General features: G+C 44.7%; 1 protein-coding gene across 2 annotated transcripts in view; it reads right to left on the bottom strand.

The window, feature by feature from the left end:
- Positions 1–207: 207 nt before the first annotated feature.
- The window catches only part of SYNE1 (spectrin repeat containing nuclear envelope protein 1), a 1,959,630-nt gene continuing 1,940,860 nt past the window's right edge, over positions 208–18,977 (bottom strand). For both annotated transcript variants that reach the window (XM_085611789.1, XM_085611790.1), the window contains one exon: positions 208–1,204. In XM_085611789.1, coding sequence (XP_085467915.1) covers positions 964–1,204 — 241 coding nt within the window. In that variant the 3' untranslated portion in view covers positions 208–963. The remainder of the gene's footprint in view (positions 1,205–18,977) is intronic.

Here is an 18,977-nt window from a genome sequence, read left to right as displayed (position 1 = left end):
TGGACACAAGTGCGGCAAAAACGGGCTCCTACAGGAATATATTTTCGAGAAAATGAGGCACAGCTTTATGTGTTTTCCTGCATGCTTACATTAAGTCAGCACTAGATGCTTAAAGTCATTTCGCAACTGTTCATGCATACATTTTCTATGCAATTTTATAATTTTCAAAAAAACACTTATGTGTGAAATAAAAGCACTGGAAACACATTTCTGTTTCATATAATCTATAATATATGCAAATAAATCATTACAAACAAAAGTTGGCATAGCAAACTGTACAGACATAAATAATATGTTCCTTTTTTCATTCGACGTTCAATATTTTCTCACAAAGTCATCCACGATTTTAATTAATCAGTCCAGTTCCTTGACCTTAGAAAAGTGCCATTTAAATTTACAGCATGTGCATTCAAAGCAGAGATTAGGAGACCATGCACACACATTAAAATCATGAAGAGAAGGCTGGAAGAGCGCGGGGGAGAGTAAAAAAATAATCGGCATATAAGCTCTTTAAAATTTTATATTACAAGCTTCTAAAAGATCGTTAGCGCTGGTTTGCAGACTCTCTTTAAAATACTGATAGTGTACTCAGTGAGGAAAGGCCAACATCTCGTCAGATTAAACAACAAGATTTAGCCACTTATATTGTCCTTGGCTATGCATAGTACCAGGAAATGGAAGTAACATTGGGTAGGACAAGAGGGTTCCTAAAAATTTGACAACTGATAGGCCATGCTGCTTGGTAGCACCTCTCCAGTGTTTGTTATTCTTAACAACTTCTGGGAGCACTTTCGTTGAGCATAATACACTGTGGTATGGCCAAACACTTCATTTTTCTTCTCATTAGCTGCCAGAGTTATAAAATGGACACACAAGTTCAAGCAAATAGGCAAAGTTGCCACAAAGAGTTCGCTAACAGTTGCAAAGGTCCCCTCGCTGACGTGTTCCTAAGCTTCTGTGTCGTCATATGGGAGGTGGACCATTGGTATATCGGAGCATGGGGTGGAAGGATCGGGCAAAGTTATTGGACAAAGTGCAGCTGTAATCCTCCTCAGTCATTGGTACGAGGCAGGCAAGACCAATCAACAGCAGCAGCAATAGTTGGAGTGGTAAGGCCGCTCTTAGTACCCGGAAGAAGAATGAAGGCGGTTGTCGGCCTCGTTCGGCCTCAGAATGGGAGGAATCTGAGCCACCGTCTTTGGACCTGGGAAAGAAAAAAGAAAAACTGGTGTAAGACAATAATACAAAAATACGTAATTGCTCTTTTTACGATTCCGCAGCACTCCCTAACATAATATCGGAATATATTTTCAAAAACAGAGCATTACAACTGGGCAGCAACAGGACTAAATGTACCCAAGTCCTGTTTGCTCCTAAGCAGTTTTCTTAGATTGATGTATTTTTATCCATGCTTTTAAAGTGAATATGTTATTAAGATAAACCTTCTAGTCACTTTCTATTGACATAAGGACAGATTTAAAATTTTGCAGATATGAGACATCTGTCAGAGAGTGGCGGATGTCCCTTTCATCTTCCCCGAGTGCACTGATGTCTCTGCACTCAAATAAGACAGGTGGGACATTACATTGCCCGCTTTTTGGTGAATGTCTAACATCTGCCAAAATGTAAATCTACCTCTTAGACGAAATCTATTTGCACTTGTTTCATTTTGAAAAATAATCCACTTTTACTATAGAAACATATTCGTCAAAAGATTAAGGAACCGATTCACAAAGATTTTGCTGTAAGTAGACGTGATTTACTTTTATTCTTAATAGAATTCTTATCAATGGAAAAGAATCATAAAATAATGCCTGTGAAATGAGCACCTGTTTGATATTGCACTGAATCAATCTATTCTCTATTCAGCAGTGGTATTGTTTACACAAATAAGAACTAAACCATACTCCTTAAACGGACACCACTGCAACGGAAATCAGATTTCAATATGGCCTTTACCCCGCTTAAAATATGTTGCTGTGCATTGGAAGCCAATTCAAAACCTTGCCCCATATGTAATGTAAAACACATTATCCACTAGGCCAAAACAACAAATATTTTGAGGTATAAACAGTGACAAGAAGCAGAAGGCAGGAACCAAGAAGCAACAATGCTGGTTAATTATTATTCCTGAATCTCTTAGTTACAGATTGCAGCAGTCGGTGGAGGCCAATACCTCCTGCATCACAAACCTCAAAAGAAGGTAAATCAGCACAAAATAGTTATAACCTAACCTAAATTTCCGCCCTCACCACCATGTGTGAGAACCAGACATGACATATGAAGAAGAGAATTTTATTGTGTTGTCGAGTGTGTCAGGGTTTGCAGGAAACAGTAAGTAGATGGTGTGAGATAAGAAGTGAATTGATACTTGTGTACTTGTCAGTTGATCATTCATAGTATATGTTGTTACTTAGTTCAATTGTGTGATATTTAGGGCATAATGCATACGTTTTTTCGTGTGCTGACATCTCACTCTACGATAGAATGTATTTTAGGAGTTCTTTTCTGGTTTTCCATGTTAATTGTATTTAAAAGTGGCTTTCTACGCCTGGTAAATAAGTATATTATCTGTACGAAAGAGAAGTATTCACTGAGGGAAGTGAGAAACCACCTCAAAAATAATCAAAATTCTCGTCAGGATGAACCACAAAAGTCACTAAATAAACAAGTGCTTAATCCTCTGTACCTTGGCACATGGAAGTCAGTCAGTTAGAATCAATATGTAAAGTATTTATGCAGTACTCAAAAAGTAATGAAGTAAAAACACAACACAAGAAAAACCCCAAACTAATTTAGAAAAATAGAGTGCATTTTAATGAATACATTTACCCCCAAAACAAAATTCCAATATGTAAAACCACAGATATGAATTTTTTAAGTTTGAACTAAAAAGAGCGCCAAACAGTACAAAGCGCCAACCACGGTTATCTGGTCACACTAGACCGGGTCACTCTCAAAAGTTAAGCTTGACTGCAATGAATCACCAAGTTGGATACAGAGACCAGGTTCATCCTGGTGAAAAATTTACGTTCCAACTCAGAAACTTTTAGGGAGACAAAGAGTCGTCAGTGGGGGAGTTGGATCTGAATGGGGTTCGATGGTGGCGGGTTGCTGAAGAGCAGTGCCCCTGTGTGATTGTCAGTGAAGGAAACAAAGCTCCGAGCGGGTGAAGTTCGAAGTCTGTGCCCAAGAAGGCCTTGATGTTGAGGGGTTGTAGCTTGGTGTGGTTCCCTATGAAGCCCTCTATGTTCAGACTTAAAAACTTTTCTGGACATCCGATCTCTTTCACTGGAGCAAACCAGCAAGTTCTGGCCGATTGGAGGGTTCAACAGCTATGGTTTCGATGAACACCCCAGTCTCAAAGGGTTCTCTAGGCAGAAGGTTGGCAAAAAGTTTATAAGTCCCAGATTTTGCAGTGTAGACACAAAGAGTACGCTCTGATAGCAGCCAAGGGTTCAGGACCAGGGGGACACCACTTGGGGGTTAGGAATCACTCCAACATAGGCCAGCGGCAGTGATCAGGGCAAGTCCAGTTGGTACTGGTCAGCTGAAGGGAGAGACACTTATGGAAGCTTGTTGTGTCCCAATAGCACAAACTGGAGAACTGGACCTTGGAGTCACTTCTGGGTTCTGGGTTCAAGGCAAGCAGGTCCAGTCTTCCCTAAGGTTCTTCATACAGCAGGGACAGCAGAGCAGTCTTTCTGATACCTCACAAGTCCACAGTGTTTTGGAAGTGGGTTTTGAGGGTGCCACATTCATGCCCAGTGCCGGCCTGTGGGGGAGGGGATGCCTGGCCGCCTCATATGTGATGGGACAAAAAAAATTGTGGTTACTCTACCCACTTTTACAGCACTTCTTGTGAGTTTTCACTGTACACTATCCCACTGTACGCTATGCCACAACACCCCTTTTTCCCTAAAACCAACACTGCAGAAGAAAATAAGTTACTTACCTGTAACTGCTAACTGCTACCCCTTGCTCCAATATTGGCATCTTTCATAGATTCACATGCTTGAATTCCCCATCGTCAAAGTGGGAGTTCCCCGGTACCATAGTAAAGCAGTATGCAGCAGTATCATATGCTATAATGGCAATACAAAGTCCGTTTAATAGCCTATATTTGTCCTTTTTAACAAAGGAGCAAACAAACTCTAACCCATGAGGTGGCAGCACCATCTAGAACAGTCTCAACAGAGGCTGTGTCTCTCAGATTTTTTAGCACAAGTGGGAATAAATAATCCTGAGCTATGAGGGAAGTCTCTCAGGGGAGGAGGGTGAGTCACATGTAAACAGCTGATCAGTTTTTCAGAGTTGTTTGGTATGATGGATATAGAATTAAAGACAACGTTTAATGTCCAAGGTGTGTAGAGACCTTTCAGCTGGAGATGCCGGATTTGGGAAAAACGTATGAAGTATGATAGGTTTGTTGAGATGAATTTGCGATGGAACCTTAGGGATAGACCTTGGGTTTGTTCGGAGAAGCACATACTTGTTAGTGAAAATCAAGAACGGCTCCTGTGTTGTGAAAGCCTGAATTTCCCTGATTCTTCTAGTTGAAGTAAGAGCCAACAGCAAATCGACTTTCCATGTGAGAAATTTCAGATCTGCCGTGTGTATAGTCTCGAATGGAGGCTTCATAAGCTGCAGGGGAACCACATTAAGAGACCATTATTGGAGAGGAGCTCATACAGGGGGAAAAGCTCAGAACAACCCCTTAATGAACTGTTTGACTATTCTTGTAGAACAGAGAGAGAGAATGTTAGGTGAGTCTGTACCTTGAAATGGCAGCTAGGTGAAAATTCATAGACTCATGAACCAATCCTGATCTGACTAGCGACAGTAGGTAGGGTAGAATCTGTTCAGGTGATGCTTCCAATTAATGCAGATTAGATTGTTGACACCTTGAAAAGAATCATTTCCATTTTAATTGATATGATTTATTTGTAGCTTCCACTCTTGCATTGGATACAATTTCTTTACAATCCTGAGAGATATCTAATTCTCGAGACTCAAATTCAGGAGCCAAGCGTGCAATTAGAGAGAGGCTGGTTCCAGGTGTAGGATCTGGCCGTTGTTCCTTGTCAAGAGTGTTTGAATCTTCGGTAAGCAGATAGGATTGGACTCAGACAGTAGCAGGAGCTCTGTAAAACAATGCTGCCTGGGCCATTTGGGGGCAATTAGAATAAGATGACAGTGCTACATTTTCATCTTGTTTAGAATCCTCGGTATGAGAGGGTAAGGGGGAAAAGCATATGCATAAATCCCGGAGGATCTAATTGACAGAGCATTCCCCCCCCTCCACGATTCTGGGAGAAGGTATCAACTGGCATTTGGCGTTCTGGTCTGTCGCAAAGAGATCCAATGCTGGGTTTTCCCACCATGAGAATATTATATCCAGCTCCAGTTGAATCAGTTCCAACTCGTGGCAACTGTCTCTGGTTCTGCTGAGGGTGTCTGCTAAGGTGTTGTTCACTTTTGACATGTGCTCAGCCTTCGGAGATATTTTGTGGACTGTGAGCTAGTTCCAAAGGTTTTGAGCGTTCTGAGATAGAGTTAGTGACCTTGTACACCCTTGCTTGTTGATGTAATACATGCTGGTCATATTGTCTGTATGGACCAGCATGGAGGCTCCTACTATTCTTGGTGGAAAGGTTTGTAGAGTAAGAGATATCACTTTCAGTTCCAGGCTATTGATGTGCATTTATTTTTAAAGTGTTGACTATTTTCCTCAAAATTAAAGGAAATGCAAGTGGCTGCCCCAGCCCTCCTAGGAGGCATCGGTCATGATGGCGAAATCTGGTACTGAAGTCAGGAGTGTGAGGCCTTGAGAGAGATTAGATATTTGAGACCACCATGCTAACATTTCTAGCATCCGGAGCTATTCTTGCAGTGGCCATATCTTCAGTCGTGCCAGCAGGACAAGGTTTATTGCGAAAGAGATCATGCCCAGTAGAGACTTGTACAGCCGCCCAGACACTGCGTTCTTTTGAAAATCTTTGGAGCTAGGTTTGCCAACCTTCGTTGCACGTCTTGAAATACATAGGCCTTGTTTTTGTATTCAGGTTGGCTCCCAAAAACCTTATTATTTGACTTTGAGTAGTCAAAGATTTTGAATAATTCATCGTAAGACCCAGTCAACAAAACTGGAGAGGCACGCCTTGGTAGCTTTCGCAGCTTGCTGCGATGTTGATGCTTTTAGCAGCCATTCGTATAGGTAGGAGAATATCTGATGACCTTGTTTTCTGAGTGTGGCTGCTACCAGGGCGAGACATTTAGTGAATATCAGAGGAGCTGACTTGAGGCAAAATAGGAGGACTCTGAACTGGTAATGGGTACCGGCTATGGGGAAGCGGAGATATTTGCGATGCTTGATATGTATGGAAATACGCATCTTGCAAATCTAGAGAGGTCATGTAATCGCCGTTTTTTTAGCAGGTGTAGGATTTTGGAGAGAGTAATCATGCAGAAAGATTGTTTGCTTAGGAATTTCTTTAGTTTCCTGAGGTCTAAGATAGGTTTCCATTTCCCTGTTTACATTCGTACAAGGAAAACACAGTGGAATCCCCTGCGCTTCTGAGAACAAGGGACCTTTTCTATTGCACCATTGGCCAATATTGCTAGGGTTTCTTCCCTGAGTAAGTAAAGACGAGGAGGGTGAGCCCTTTGGAGGATTGCTTGGTGGTCCCAGCACAAACTCCAGAGTATCTCCAGAGTATATCCATAGTTTACTAAATCTAATATCCATTTGTCTGACGTTATCTCTCTGCTTTGAGGGTGGTAGTTGGAACTATTTGCACCCACATGAAGGGAAGGAGTAGATGTAGCCGGAACCTGGTTTAGGTCACTGTTTATGAACTGCATCTCGACCCTGGGGGGGTTCCTTCTGGCGCAGGCCTTGTTTAATATAGGCTGCTGAGGCTGGTTGACGGTACCCCTGATGTTGATAGGCTGGTCTATATAGTGTGATTTAAAGGGTTGGTATTGTTGAGATCATTGATAAACCCCTCTATAGGTAGAGAAACCTCTCCCTCTAGCCCCGGAAAGAGCAACTAATTGAAATGAAAGGTGCCTAGAGACCTAGTGGTGTTAGTGTCCATCTTTATCGCCAGTAATGCGTCACCTACATGTTTTAGGAACAAAGTTTCTATTTCGTAGGCCATGTTCAATATCTTTGATTGTACTTCTGGCCTAAAGGATGTAGATTTAAGCTATCTCTGATGTCTTAAGACCGCTGCTCTGGCTAATTGGAGGAAACCTGTTGAGGCTATGTCCATTGCATAATCTATAATCTCCAAGGAGGTGCTCTTTTTTGCTTCTGCCTTTCTGTCCTCAGGCACTAAGTCGACTAGGTTGCTAACATCGGACTACATTTGTTGGTCATAGCAATCCAGGATCGCTAGGGAGCTGGAGGCTCGAACAGTGATGGCAAACATAAGAGAGAATCTCTTCCCTATGTTGTCAATATGCATGACTTCTTTGTCTGGTGGCGAGGAGAAGGGAGCAGAAGGGTTTTTGGATCATCTTTGGGACGCTTGTGAGATCACAGATACAGGGTTGGGATGACTCGTGAGGCAAGCAAGGGAATCCTCTGTATCTGTGTACTTTTGTTCTAAGCTAGGTGGTACTGCCACTACTGTAGCCGGATTCTCCATTATCTTAATCCTCTCCTCCCAAATATAGTCCATGATGGGGATGGCTTTCACAGATTTCCTTGCTTACTCTTTGAAATCATAAAGAAAGCAGTCAGACTCCTTAAATGAGTTGGGGAGATGAAATTGTGTTGCCGCCTGGTCCATTAGGTTATGAAAGCCCCCGATGTCCTCTAAGGGAGTCTGAAGGGTGTGCTGGTGGAGGTCACTGAGTAGGGACAAGGTAATCATCCCATTCATACGTGGATGTTGGGGCTCAGGGATTTCACCTTCCTCCCTTTCGTCTTCTGAAGACGTGTGTTCCTCTTTTGGTGGTGCCGCTATGTTCGAGGCAGGTATCATCATGGGAGCTATAGGCAAAGGAACATAAGTAGGCATAGCAGAAGCAGGCTGAGGTGGTGCTACTGGCTGCTCCTGTGAAGGGTCAGAAAATCATCTTCTATAATCCTGCAGCATGGCCTGCAAATCTAGGACTAGCAATTTGGGCATTTGCACTTCGTCATATCTGGACTGAAGAAGAGGATGGTATGGGTAATGTTCCTAATACCTCTTGGGAGGGACATAATATTGACAATAGTAATGTTCCTCCTCATTATGATCATCTTCCACCTGGAGCTTCACCTGGAGCTCTGATGGGCTATGCACTGACCCAAATGCCCTGTTTCGTCCGACCCTTCCAAGTCCAACAAGTGATTTGGTGTCAAAGGTGAGGCCTTGCTGGGGGAGGTCAATTCAGGTCTTAAAGCAGTTTTTGTTTGTTCATTTGGTGATTTTTATCATTGTTGACAGTCCCGTCGATGATGTTGTTGACAATGCAAATGTGAACTTAGGCATCGACGTAGAAACTCCGTCGTCAACGAGGCTGTCGTCAACGGTGTCGATGTCGACGTTGTCACTGCCGATGGTGTGTTCAGGGATGTTATTGCCGTCGACTATGTCGTCACGGGTAGCACTGCCATCGATGTTGTCTTGATGGATGATATCAGCTTTGTCGACGAGATAGGTGCATTGATGGATGCCCCATTATTAGGCTGGGTGAGAGTTTGGGCACAGCACAACCCAAACCTAAACCAAACCAAATTATCATTCAAGATTGTTTGTCTCTTGACAAAGCCATGTGTATCCCTTGGTTGCGATACATCAAATCTAATTTGGAGTCGCTTGGCTACCTCGATTTATTCATCAAACCAAGCGCGATGAGCAAACTAGAGATAAAAGCCTTTAAGTCCCAGTTCGTGTGTAGGGCAATGTTGCTGAGGGAAGGCGGGGAAATGGGTAAGCCGACAGTCAGGAGATTTGTCATGTTAAGTATTGGCAGAGAGATTCAGGCATACTTGACCTATATAAACAAACCATTCCAACTGTTTTTGTTGACAAGGTTCAAACATGGCATGCTCCCCTGGCTTTTAGCTTACCCGAAGGGTTTCTTTAAAGAGGGCTCTCTGGGCCCCTGTCCCTGTGATAACACCTCAGAACAAAACACGCTGCATTTGGTTTTCTTTTGTAAATTTTATATCTTGCAGCGTAAGAAATTTATTTGCCCTATTTTTAAGAACTGTCATTTTGAGCAAGTGAGGCCTGCACTGGTTTATTTGCAAAGGAATATGCTACTTACCAGTATGCATCTGTTCTTGGCATGTAGAGCTGCAGAGTTGTACACTTAGCATAGGTCGCCATCTGGTGTTGGGCCCGGATGTTTGCAGTTTGTTTTTCTTCTTGGACCGTCTTTGGAAGTCACGAGTTTGGTGACTCCTCCTTCGGTCCGTACTGCGCATGGGCTTCGGCTCCATCCTCAGATTGTTTTTCGCCAACAGGGAAATGATGGAGCGTAGTAATAACAGTGAGAAACCCATGTGTGTTGTATCTAAATAAGATGGACTGGAACGGATACAGGTAGCCGGGGAGGCGGGTGGGCGTGTACAACTCTGCAGCTCTACATGCCAAGAACAGATGCATACTGGTAAGTAGCATATTCCGTTCGAGGCATATGAGCTGCAGATTGTACACTTAGCATAGATTATATAGCAGTACCCAACCTTAGCGGCGACCACCGGTATCCGTTGCAGCTGTTTGAAAGAGTGTTTTTAGTACAGCCTGGCCCACCCTAGCTTGCTGCTGGGAATGCACATCTACACAGTAGTGTTTTGTGAATGTGTGCGGTGTAGACCATGTGGCTGCCTTGCATATGTCATCTAAGGGTATATTCCCTAGAAAAGCCATAGAAGCCCCTAACTTTCTTGTAGAGTGGGCTTTAGGGGGAACAGATAATGTTCTCTTTGCCTTCTGATAGCAAATTTGTATGCATTTTACAATCCACCTAGCTATCCCTGATTTTGAGATGGGGTTGCCTTTATGTGGTGGAGAAAAGGAAACGAACAACTGTTTGGTCTTCCTGAAGGGTTGCGTTCTTTGTATGTAATATAGCAACGCTCTTTTCACATCTAGTGTGTGTAAGGCCCTTTCCGCAACAGATTGGGGTTGCGAAAAGAAGACAGGTAATTCCACTGATTGATTGAGGTGGAAGGGGGTAATGACTTTGGGCAGGAACTTCGGATTAGTTCGAAGTATGACCTTGCTGTGATGCATTTGTATGTAAGGTTCCTGTATGGTGAACGCTTGTATTTCACCAACCCTTCTAAGGGAAGTGATAGCTACAAGGAAAGCTGTTTTCCAGGTGAGAAATTGTAGCTCACATTTGTGCATTGGTTCGAAGGGCGGACCCATTAGTCGTGTAAGGACCAAATTTAGATTCCATACAGGGGAGGGTGGTGCCCTGGGAGGAATTACTCGTTTAAGGCCTTCCATGAAGGCTTTAATAGCGGGCACTCTGAAGAGTGACAAATGCTGTCTGTTTTGTAGATAGGCAGCGATCGCTGCTAGGTGTAGGCGTATGGATGAATACGCCAGGTTACACCTGTGAAGATGGAGCAGATAGCATATGATGTGTTGTATGGATGCATCTAGAGGGTTGATTGTATTGTTACGGCAGTACATTACAAATCTTTTCCACTTTGCGGCATAGCATGCTCTAGTGGTAGGACGTCTGGCTTCCATGATGATGTTCATGCAATCAGGGGGAAGGTTAAGGTACCCGAATTCTAAGATTTCAGGAGCCAGATCGCCAGGTTGAGCTGAGCTGGGTCCGGGTGCCTGATTTCTCCATGGTTCTGGGTTAGGAGGCATGGGGAAAGGTGCAGTTTTTGATGTGGTACCACTGATAGTTGTAGTAGCGTGGTGTACCACGGCTGTCTGGCCCACGTCGGAGCTACCAGAATGAGTGTGAGGGAGTGCTGTTGTAGTTTCCTGACCACTAATGGAATTAGTGGGAGAGGTGGAAAGGCGTATGCAAATCTGCCTGACCAGTTCATCCATATCGCATTGCCCTTGGACAATGGGTGTGGGTATCTGGCGGCGAAGCTTGGGCATTTTTTGTTTTCGTGGGTGGCGAAGAGGTCTATTTGAGGATGCCCCCACTGTTGGAAGAATGGGTGAAGAACTTGTGGATGCAGTTCCCATTCGTGTAGTTGTTGAGTCTGTCTGCTGAGCAGATCTGCTATGGTGTTTTGTACGCCTGGAACATGTTGTGCCAGGAGAAAAATGTTTTGGGGAATTGCCCATCTCCATATGCTCTGGGCTAAGCGGGAGAGCTGGGGAGAGTGTGTCCCCCCCTGTTTCTGTATATAATACATCGCAGTCATGTTGTCTGTGCGAATGAGGACTGCTTTGCCTGAAATCTGCTTTTGGAAAGATTTTAGGGCTAGAAAGATCGCCAAGAGCTCCAGATGGTTGATGTGGAGCGATTTTTGCTGTGGCGTCCATAGACCTTGCATTGTGAGGTGTAAGAGGTGCGCTCCCCAGCCGGAGAGCGATGCGTCCGCTGTTAGAGTCACTTGGGGAACCGGGTCCAGGAACGGCCGTCCCTTGGAAAGGTTTGTGGTGTTCCACCACTGCAGAGAGTGATGTGTGCGGCCGTCCACCAACACCAGATCCGTCAGCTGACCCTGGGCCTGGTTCCACTGTTGTGCTAGGCACTCCTGAAGTGGACGCATGTGGAGTCTTGCATGGGGCACTATGAAGATGCAAGACGCCATCATCCCTATGAGCTTCATAAACACTCTTGCTGGTAGAGAGTGTTGAGGAAGGAATATTTTGCGTAAGGCTAGAATGCTTGTGATTCTGGCTGAGTTTGGATAGGCAATACCTTTTGAGGTGTCTATGGTGGCCCCGAGATATTGCTTTGTGTGAGATGGTATGAGGTGGGACTTTTGGTAGTTCACCGTGAAGCCTAGCTGATGAAGCAGTTGGATGGTGCTGTTTGTATGTTGCACGCATTGGTGGTAGGACGCGGCTTTTATGAGCCAGTCGTCTAAGTAAGGGAAGACGTGAATATGTTGACGTCTGAGGTGTGCTGCTACTACTGCTAGGCATTTGGTAAACACCCGTGGTGCAGTGGTGACCCCGAAGGGGAGAACCTTGAATTGGTAATGTTGCCCGTCCACCACGAACCTGAGGTATTTTCTGTGAGAGGGGTGTATTGGAATGTGAAAGTACGCGTCTTTCAGATCCAGTGTTGTGAGAAAGTCTCCCTGGCAGAGGAGTGGGAGGACTTGTTGTAAGGTGACCATGTGAAAGTGGTCTGAATGTATGTAGGCATTTAGAGGCCGGAGATCCAGAATGGGTCTGAGGGTCTCGTCTTTCTTTGGGATTAAGAAATATAGGGAGTAGACCCCTAGATTTCGTTGATTGCCGGGTACCTGCTCTATGGCGTGTTTCTGGAGGAGCGAGAGTACCTCTTGTTTGAGCAGTGTGGAATGCTCTTGGGACATTGGACGGTGCCTTGGTGGGATATTGGGTGGGGTAGATGTTAGCTCGAGGCAGTACCCTGACCGAATGATTTGGGTCACCCATTTGTCCGATGTTATGGACTCCCATACGTGGATAAAATCTTGTAGTCTGCCCCCGACCGGAGTGGAATGGTCTGGGGGGAGCGAAGGGGAGTCATTGTGCGGGTGGGGTGGCAGAACGGGTATTGTTGGTTTTGCCCCTGCCCTTATTGTTGTTGCCTCTGTAACCACCTCTTTGGTTGCCCTTTGAAAAGGTATTTTGAGGAGGGGATTTGTAGGAGGTAGAGGCATTATCGGTGGAGGAGCCTCTACCTGTGCCACGAAAGGACGAGCGTCGAAAGGAACGCTTAGAGGCTTGGGTCTGGAGCGCTCCCATAGACTTCGCTGTGTCTGTATCTTTCTTCATTTTTTCGAGCGCTTCGTCTACCTTTGGGCCAAAGAGTGTTTGCTGGTCAAAGGTGTGATTAAGTATTGATGTCTGGACCTCAGGCTTGAACCCTGATATCCTGAGCCAGGCATGGCGGCGAAGCAGGACACTGGTGTTTATGGCTCTAGAAGCAGTGTCTGCTGCATCGAGGGCACACTTAATGGAGGTGTTTGTGATTAGTTTGCCCTCCTGTATCAGGTCATGAGCTTGACGTTTGTATTTCTCTGGAAGGTGCTGCATAAGAGCCTCTAATTCATCATAGTGTGCTCTATCATATCGCGCAAGCAGTGCTTGTGTATTTGCAATGCGCCACATGTTTGCAGCCTGGTAGGCGGTGCGTTTACCAGACGCGTCCAGAAGTTTAGATTCCTTGTCTGGTGGTGGGGCATCTCCTGAGGATTGGGAGTTAGCCCGCTTTCTAGCTGTGGAGACAACTAGGGAATCTAGAGGAGCAGGGCCCTTGATGTATGCAGGGTCTGTGGGTGCCGCCTTGTACTTCTTCTCTATTCTAGGGTTTAGTACTCTGGCTCTGACAGGGTCTTTGAATACCTCTGTAGCGTGCTTGGTGACACCCTTAAGCATGGGTAAAATAGCAGTGGAACGATCTTGTAAATCAAATGTATCCAGTAGGAAGTCTTCTTCCACTGGTTCAGTGTGCATGTCCACCCCATGGTAGTGTGCTGCTCTCTGCACTAAATGGTGAAACCCTAAAGAGTCCTCTGGAGGAGACGGCCTTGATGGGTATAGGTCGTCTTGAGGTACATTGGGTACATCAGGGTTATTATAATCCTCCCATGGATCTGGGGTCCCTGGTGGAGTGGAATCCATTGGGGTGTCCCCTGGGTCATTGTCCGGGTCCCCGTCATCCGGATCTGGGGATGGGGCCGGATCGTAGTGAGGTAAAGGTGGAGGGGGTGGTGGTGGGAGGGGGGGTGGCAGTGGGGAGGGTACTCTAAGGGGAGAAGTAGCTGAGTCCCTCTTTTTGGGTGGAGGAGGAGGAGCCGGAGCCTCAAGGCGACGCTTCTTAGTAATCACAGTCAAAAGGCCAGTCTTTGGATCTCTGGACAAAGTCTTTTGTAAAGGGTCTGGTGTAAACAGAGCCAATGGCGCCGAGTCGTTTGTCGGCACCGGCGATTTCGGAACCGGAGGTTTCGATGTTCTGTGTACGCCATGCTTTTTGGAGGTCTCCGTGTGTTTCGGCGTCGAATGCTGTTTCGGCGCCGGAGCGTCGGTGCCGACCGATTTCTGTTTGTGTTTGGTCGGCGCCGAGTGTCCAGGCTTCGGCACCGGTGGTTTCGGAGTCGAGCTGGATTTTGCAGGCTTCGGTGCCGAGTGGTGTTTATCGGCACCGGGCGTCGGCTGGCTCGATCCCGAGCTGCCGTGAGACTTTGAGTGCTTCGACACCGGGCCCGAAGGTGGGGTGATCGAGGCTTTGGTTTTGGTTTTGCCCAGGCCGGCAGGCGAGGGAGTAACCGGAGTCTCTTTGGTTTTCGGTGCGGGGCTGGGAGGGGGCATTGTACTCACGGCCCGCTGTCCTGGTGTTACGTCCTCCAGGTCTGAGTCGTCGGCCTCGGAAGCGCTGACGATGTCTTCTCCCAGTTCGGTGTGTGTCTGCCCCGAAGCTTCGGCGTCGTCTCCGAAGATGTCCGGTGGAGCTGTCGAGGATGAGTGCGCCATGGTGCGTCGAGCCCTTCGATCTCGGATCGTTTTCTTCGATCGAAAAGACTTGCAGGCGGGGCAGTCTCGAGCCTCGTGTTCCGGAGAGAGGCAAAGGTTACACACCTGATGGAGGTCGGTGTGGGGAAATTTAGACCCACATTTTGGGCACTTTTTAAACGGAGTCCTTTCCATCGGCCGGGACCGGAGTCGCGGAGGGCCCGAAGGCCGGTGTCGATGTACGGGATGGAAAAAGTGCCGCTTCGAGAGATGAAGATGAAGGAACTCGAAGAATCGAGGATTTTCCGTCGAGGCTGGAACCGTAGAAGTTCGAAGCCGGAGCACGAAGTATCACATCCGAGCCCGATGGCGGAAAAAAACAATCTGAGGATGGAGCCGAAGCCCATGCGCAGTACGGACCGAAGGAGGAGTCACCAAACTCGTGACTTCCAAAGACGGTCCAAGAAGAAAAACAAACTGCAAACATCCGGGCCCAACACCTGATGGCGACCTATGCTAAGTGTACAATCTGCAGCTCATATGCCTCGAACTGCTAGGTTCCCCATTGGTATGTTTCGGGGTAGCCAGCTACATTACAGGGGCTATTAGATGCAGAAACCGGGTGTAGTTCTTCGGGTCCCTCCCTCATTTTTAATTTTGTTTGACAGTTGGAGAATGTGGACTAATCTATTAATTTTTGTTTTAGGAAGACGTAAAAATTGAATAAATTCTGGGCTGACATACTTTTTATTGTGACTGTTCGCCAATTATATTGTTTGATTAATTATTTATGAAATATTGTTAATTGTGTTATTTGGTTTTGTCTGAATTGATTTTTTAGATTATTGTAACTGTAACTATTTGCTATTTGAAATTTCGTTGTATGCTTTGATTTTTTTAAAATTTTAACCGAATAAAGCTATTGTTGTTGGATGTCTGGTCTCGTAGGCGAATCAGTGGTGACCGATATTGTTGTTATCAATACCTGCATCAACGGTGATGTCGTCATTGAGAGGATTCTTTTACCTTGACAGTTCAGAGGAAGAACAACGCTTATGCTTCCCTGTCCTCATAGATGGAGCCAAAGGTTGAAAGGAGGAGCCTCTGTGGAGGTGAGTTTTAGCTTCTCCTTTCTCATAGTCTTTATGATGTGTTTTTAATGCCTTTCTGCTCTCCTCAGAAGCCCCTTGGTCAGATGATCTTGACCTTTTGTCGGTTCTAATAGCTGTATCACTGTCTTCCTCAGAAGTGGTAGAATTCTTGTATTTATACTCTTGTAGTCACTTAAGTAGCCTTCCCTCCCTATCCTTTAAGGATTTAGAGGAGAGATTGTTACATATCTTGCACTCCTTTACCTGATATTGATGGGTTGAGGCAATAGAGACAGTGGATCATCCACATGTATCCTTTTCTTCCCACAGGTCTTGTAGGATCTGAGGAGCCTTCTTAGAAGTTTTAGACATAGACAACTGTAGATAAATGTTCCGATGCAAAGGAAAAGACTGAGCAGAGCTCAGGGAGACTCCCTTCCATGGTGTGCGGTAGAAATTCTGAGGGACTGAGCCTCTGTTGGGAGTGTTCGAGAGGGTGATGTTGCCTGATTGGTTAATAGTTCAAGTTTGGTCCTTTTTTTAAAAGTACACAGATAGGCTTTTAAACTGACTTTGCATTGCCACTATAGCCTACGATACTGATACATACTGCTTTACATGGTACCGTAGGACTACCCCGTTCTATGAAGGGGAATGATTCATGCATGTGAATCTATGAAAGATCCAATACTGGAGAACTCTTCTTCCCTTGGTCAGAGCTCCCTGTACCCACAGAGAGGTGTAGCTATGGAAACGGGCACACCCTCCCTTGTAGTCACTCCAAAGCAGTTCTAGGCAGCTTTCCTCCCACTGGGATTGGAGGCAGATTGTCTAGCAAAACAAAAGAGAGGCAGGATTAGGCATGAGCTACATCTGCCGGTGACAGGGTAGACATCTTTTAAAGATCAGTAAGGGGCTGGGCACAGTGTCCATGCCATCCTACTCAAGGAAGAAAAACCCCTCTCCACAACCAAGTCCTTTGTCCACATCTCACCACAGGGAAGCCATCAGCAGTCAGGAGGCTCTGGATACTGATGGAAAGGCCCATTTGTTTTAGGCAGGGAAATTAAAACTTTCTAAAAGTGTTATTTCCCAAATAGTAATATAAATAACGACTTGATCATTAAGTTGGATTTTAAATTACTATAAAAAAGAGTCCTCGACTCATCTTTCTTGCAGCTCCCAAACTGAGATTAGGCAGTGTAAGCTGTGTGGTGTAACCAAGTGTTTTCCTAAGGGAGAGCCAGCCATGTCAAGGTGCAGATCTAGTTTGGAGGTTTTTCACTGCCAGGACATGTAAAACATTAAATATACATGTCCCACCTTTAAAATGCAATGCACCCGGCTTTATGGCAATTTAGGGCCTTCCTTTTTGTAAGTATTTAGACCAGACAAATGGACTTTGCCAGGTGGAAAAAGCAGTTTAGAACTCCTCGGCCAGGCTGCAGGGGCATGCCTAGAGGAATGTTTTATATTGCTACTTTAGTGGGTGGCACAATGAGTGCCGCAGCCTACTGTTAGCATTTAATTTATGGCCCCTGGATTCAAGTAGTGCCATATACTAGGGGCTTATAAGTAAATCAAAAGTTCCAATTAGGTTTATGCCAAATAAACCATGATTGAAACGGAAAGCACTTTAAAAAAGATTAGCACGGGTAAAGTGCACAGAGTCCCATGGTCAACAAAAATGGGTTCATAAAAAGAAGGCAAGAAAATCTGGGGGGACCATGAAGAAAGGGCGCATCTCCAATATTACCATAACTAATAGTAAAGATAATGTAACAGAAATGTGTATCTTTGAAATGATACATGACATAAAGAACAGACTGGAGTGGAAGTTAAATTTAAATGAGCAATATTCACCTCTGTGAAGAAACATTATCTAAAGAATATTTACTTCAATTTCAATATTTTGGGGGTTGAAATTCCGATTCTATTGCATAATCTACCCAGGAAAATGAGGATCAATGTCCCACTGCACAAAAAAGAGCCTTAAACAGACAACATGATCCAGGATTTTGTGATTTGGAAAATCAATGGGAAATTGGGACTTTTGTAAACATCCATGTTTCACAAAATCCCTGCAAAATCTTGACACTCCTTTTATTGACAATAAAGAGTATGGACACGCACTCCCGTGTTTTCAAAGATGGATAGTGTGGCGTGCTACTGGGGATTCACTTTCTTATCCTCAAAGTGTACATGTTAGAACAGACTAATCAGTTGCATCTCCTATCGAGGAGATGTCCCCCTGTGCACTGTGCGAAAATCCCACGTGGTGGGTAATGTTTATCACTAAGAAATTATCCAAAAGGTGAAGAAGAGGTATTTGCAGGAAGATGTTTAATTCACATCAAATTGCTTTGAAAAAGTCTTATTAAGTGTAATTCAATGCCTCAATATAAATTCAAAGCAAAACGTTATTTTGCGATTTAAATCAATCCCGATGCATTTCGGGCGATAAGCAGCCCTTCGTCAGGGGAATAGTCTGCAAAAAATCAAAGAGGTACAACACTTATAGGAAGAACATCAGAATGTTGTGAACATGAGAATGTCAAACACAACAAGAGTTGCCATACTTAAATGAAAGAAGTTGAAAAAACGTGAAAGAGACAGGACAGACGGTCGGGTGCAAATGAACGGGGTTAAATTACAATGAAAACGCGAACGTGTTAAATAAAACATCGGTGTGAGTTTAGATGTGCCCAAATTGTGAGAAAAATATTAGCGCAGAACATGTGTAATGTGCACTGGGTAAAGATAAGTATTATGCCAATGAATGACGAGGAAATGAATAAAGAATGAGGATCCTAACGTAAAATTAATAAAGCGTGGATCAAAACAGTGACCCCGGGTGTCGGTATTGAAAGAACAAACTGGTACGAAGAAGCATGCCAAAAAATAAACTTGTGTCCTTACGCAGTCATCAGTCTAGAAAATGTATGGTGTTGGATTGAATTTCAAAAGTGAACCTGTTCATGCATCATTTTGAGGAACAATACATCCGGAACACACCTATCTGGCAAACCTATAAGAAAATCTTTCTACTGTACATCGACGATATATTCATTGTTTGGTCTGGCCCTTTGAACATCCTACAACAAGCCTTGGCACAACTTAACAGCATCGATGACAGAATTCAGTTCACTTTTGAAATTCAATCCAACACCATACATTTTTTAGATGTACAAATCCAAAGCAGCCAAGATAAACATACCACGAACCTATTTCGTAAGCATACAGACCGCAACAATTTACTACACTACAACAGTTTCCATAAAAGTAGTTTAAAGAATAACCTTCCATA

Source organism: Triturus cristatus, chromosome 6 (assembly GCF_964204655.1).
Source record: "Triturus cristatus chromosome 6, aTriCri1.1, whole genome shotgun sequence".
Classification (NCBI taxonomy): Eukaryota; Metazoa; Chordata; class Amphibia; order Caudata; family Salamandridae; genus Triturus; species Triturus cristatus.
Note: the sequence above shows the minus strand (reverse complement) of the source record. Positions and strands in the feature narration are given on the sequence as shown.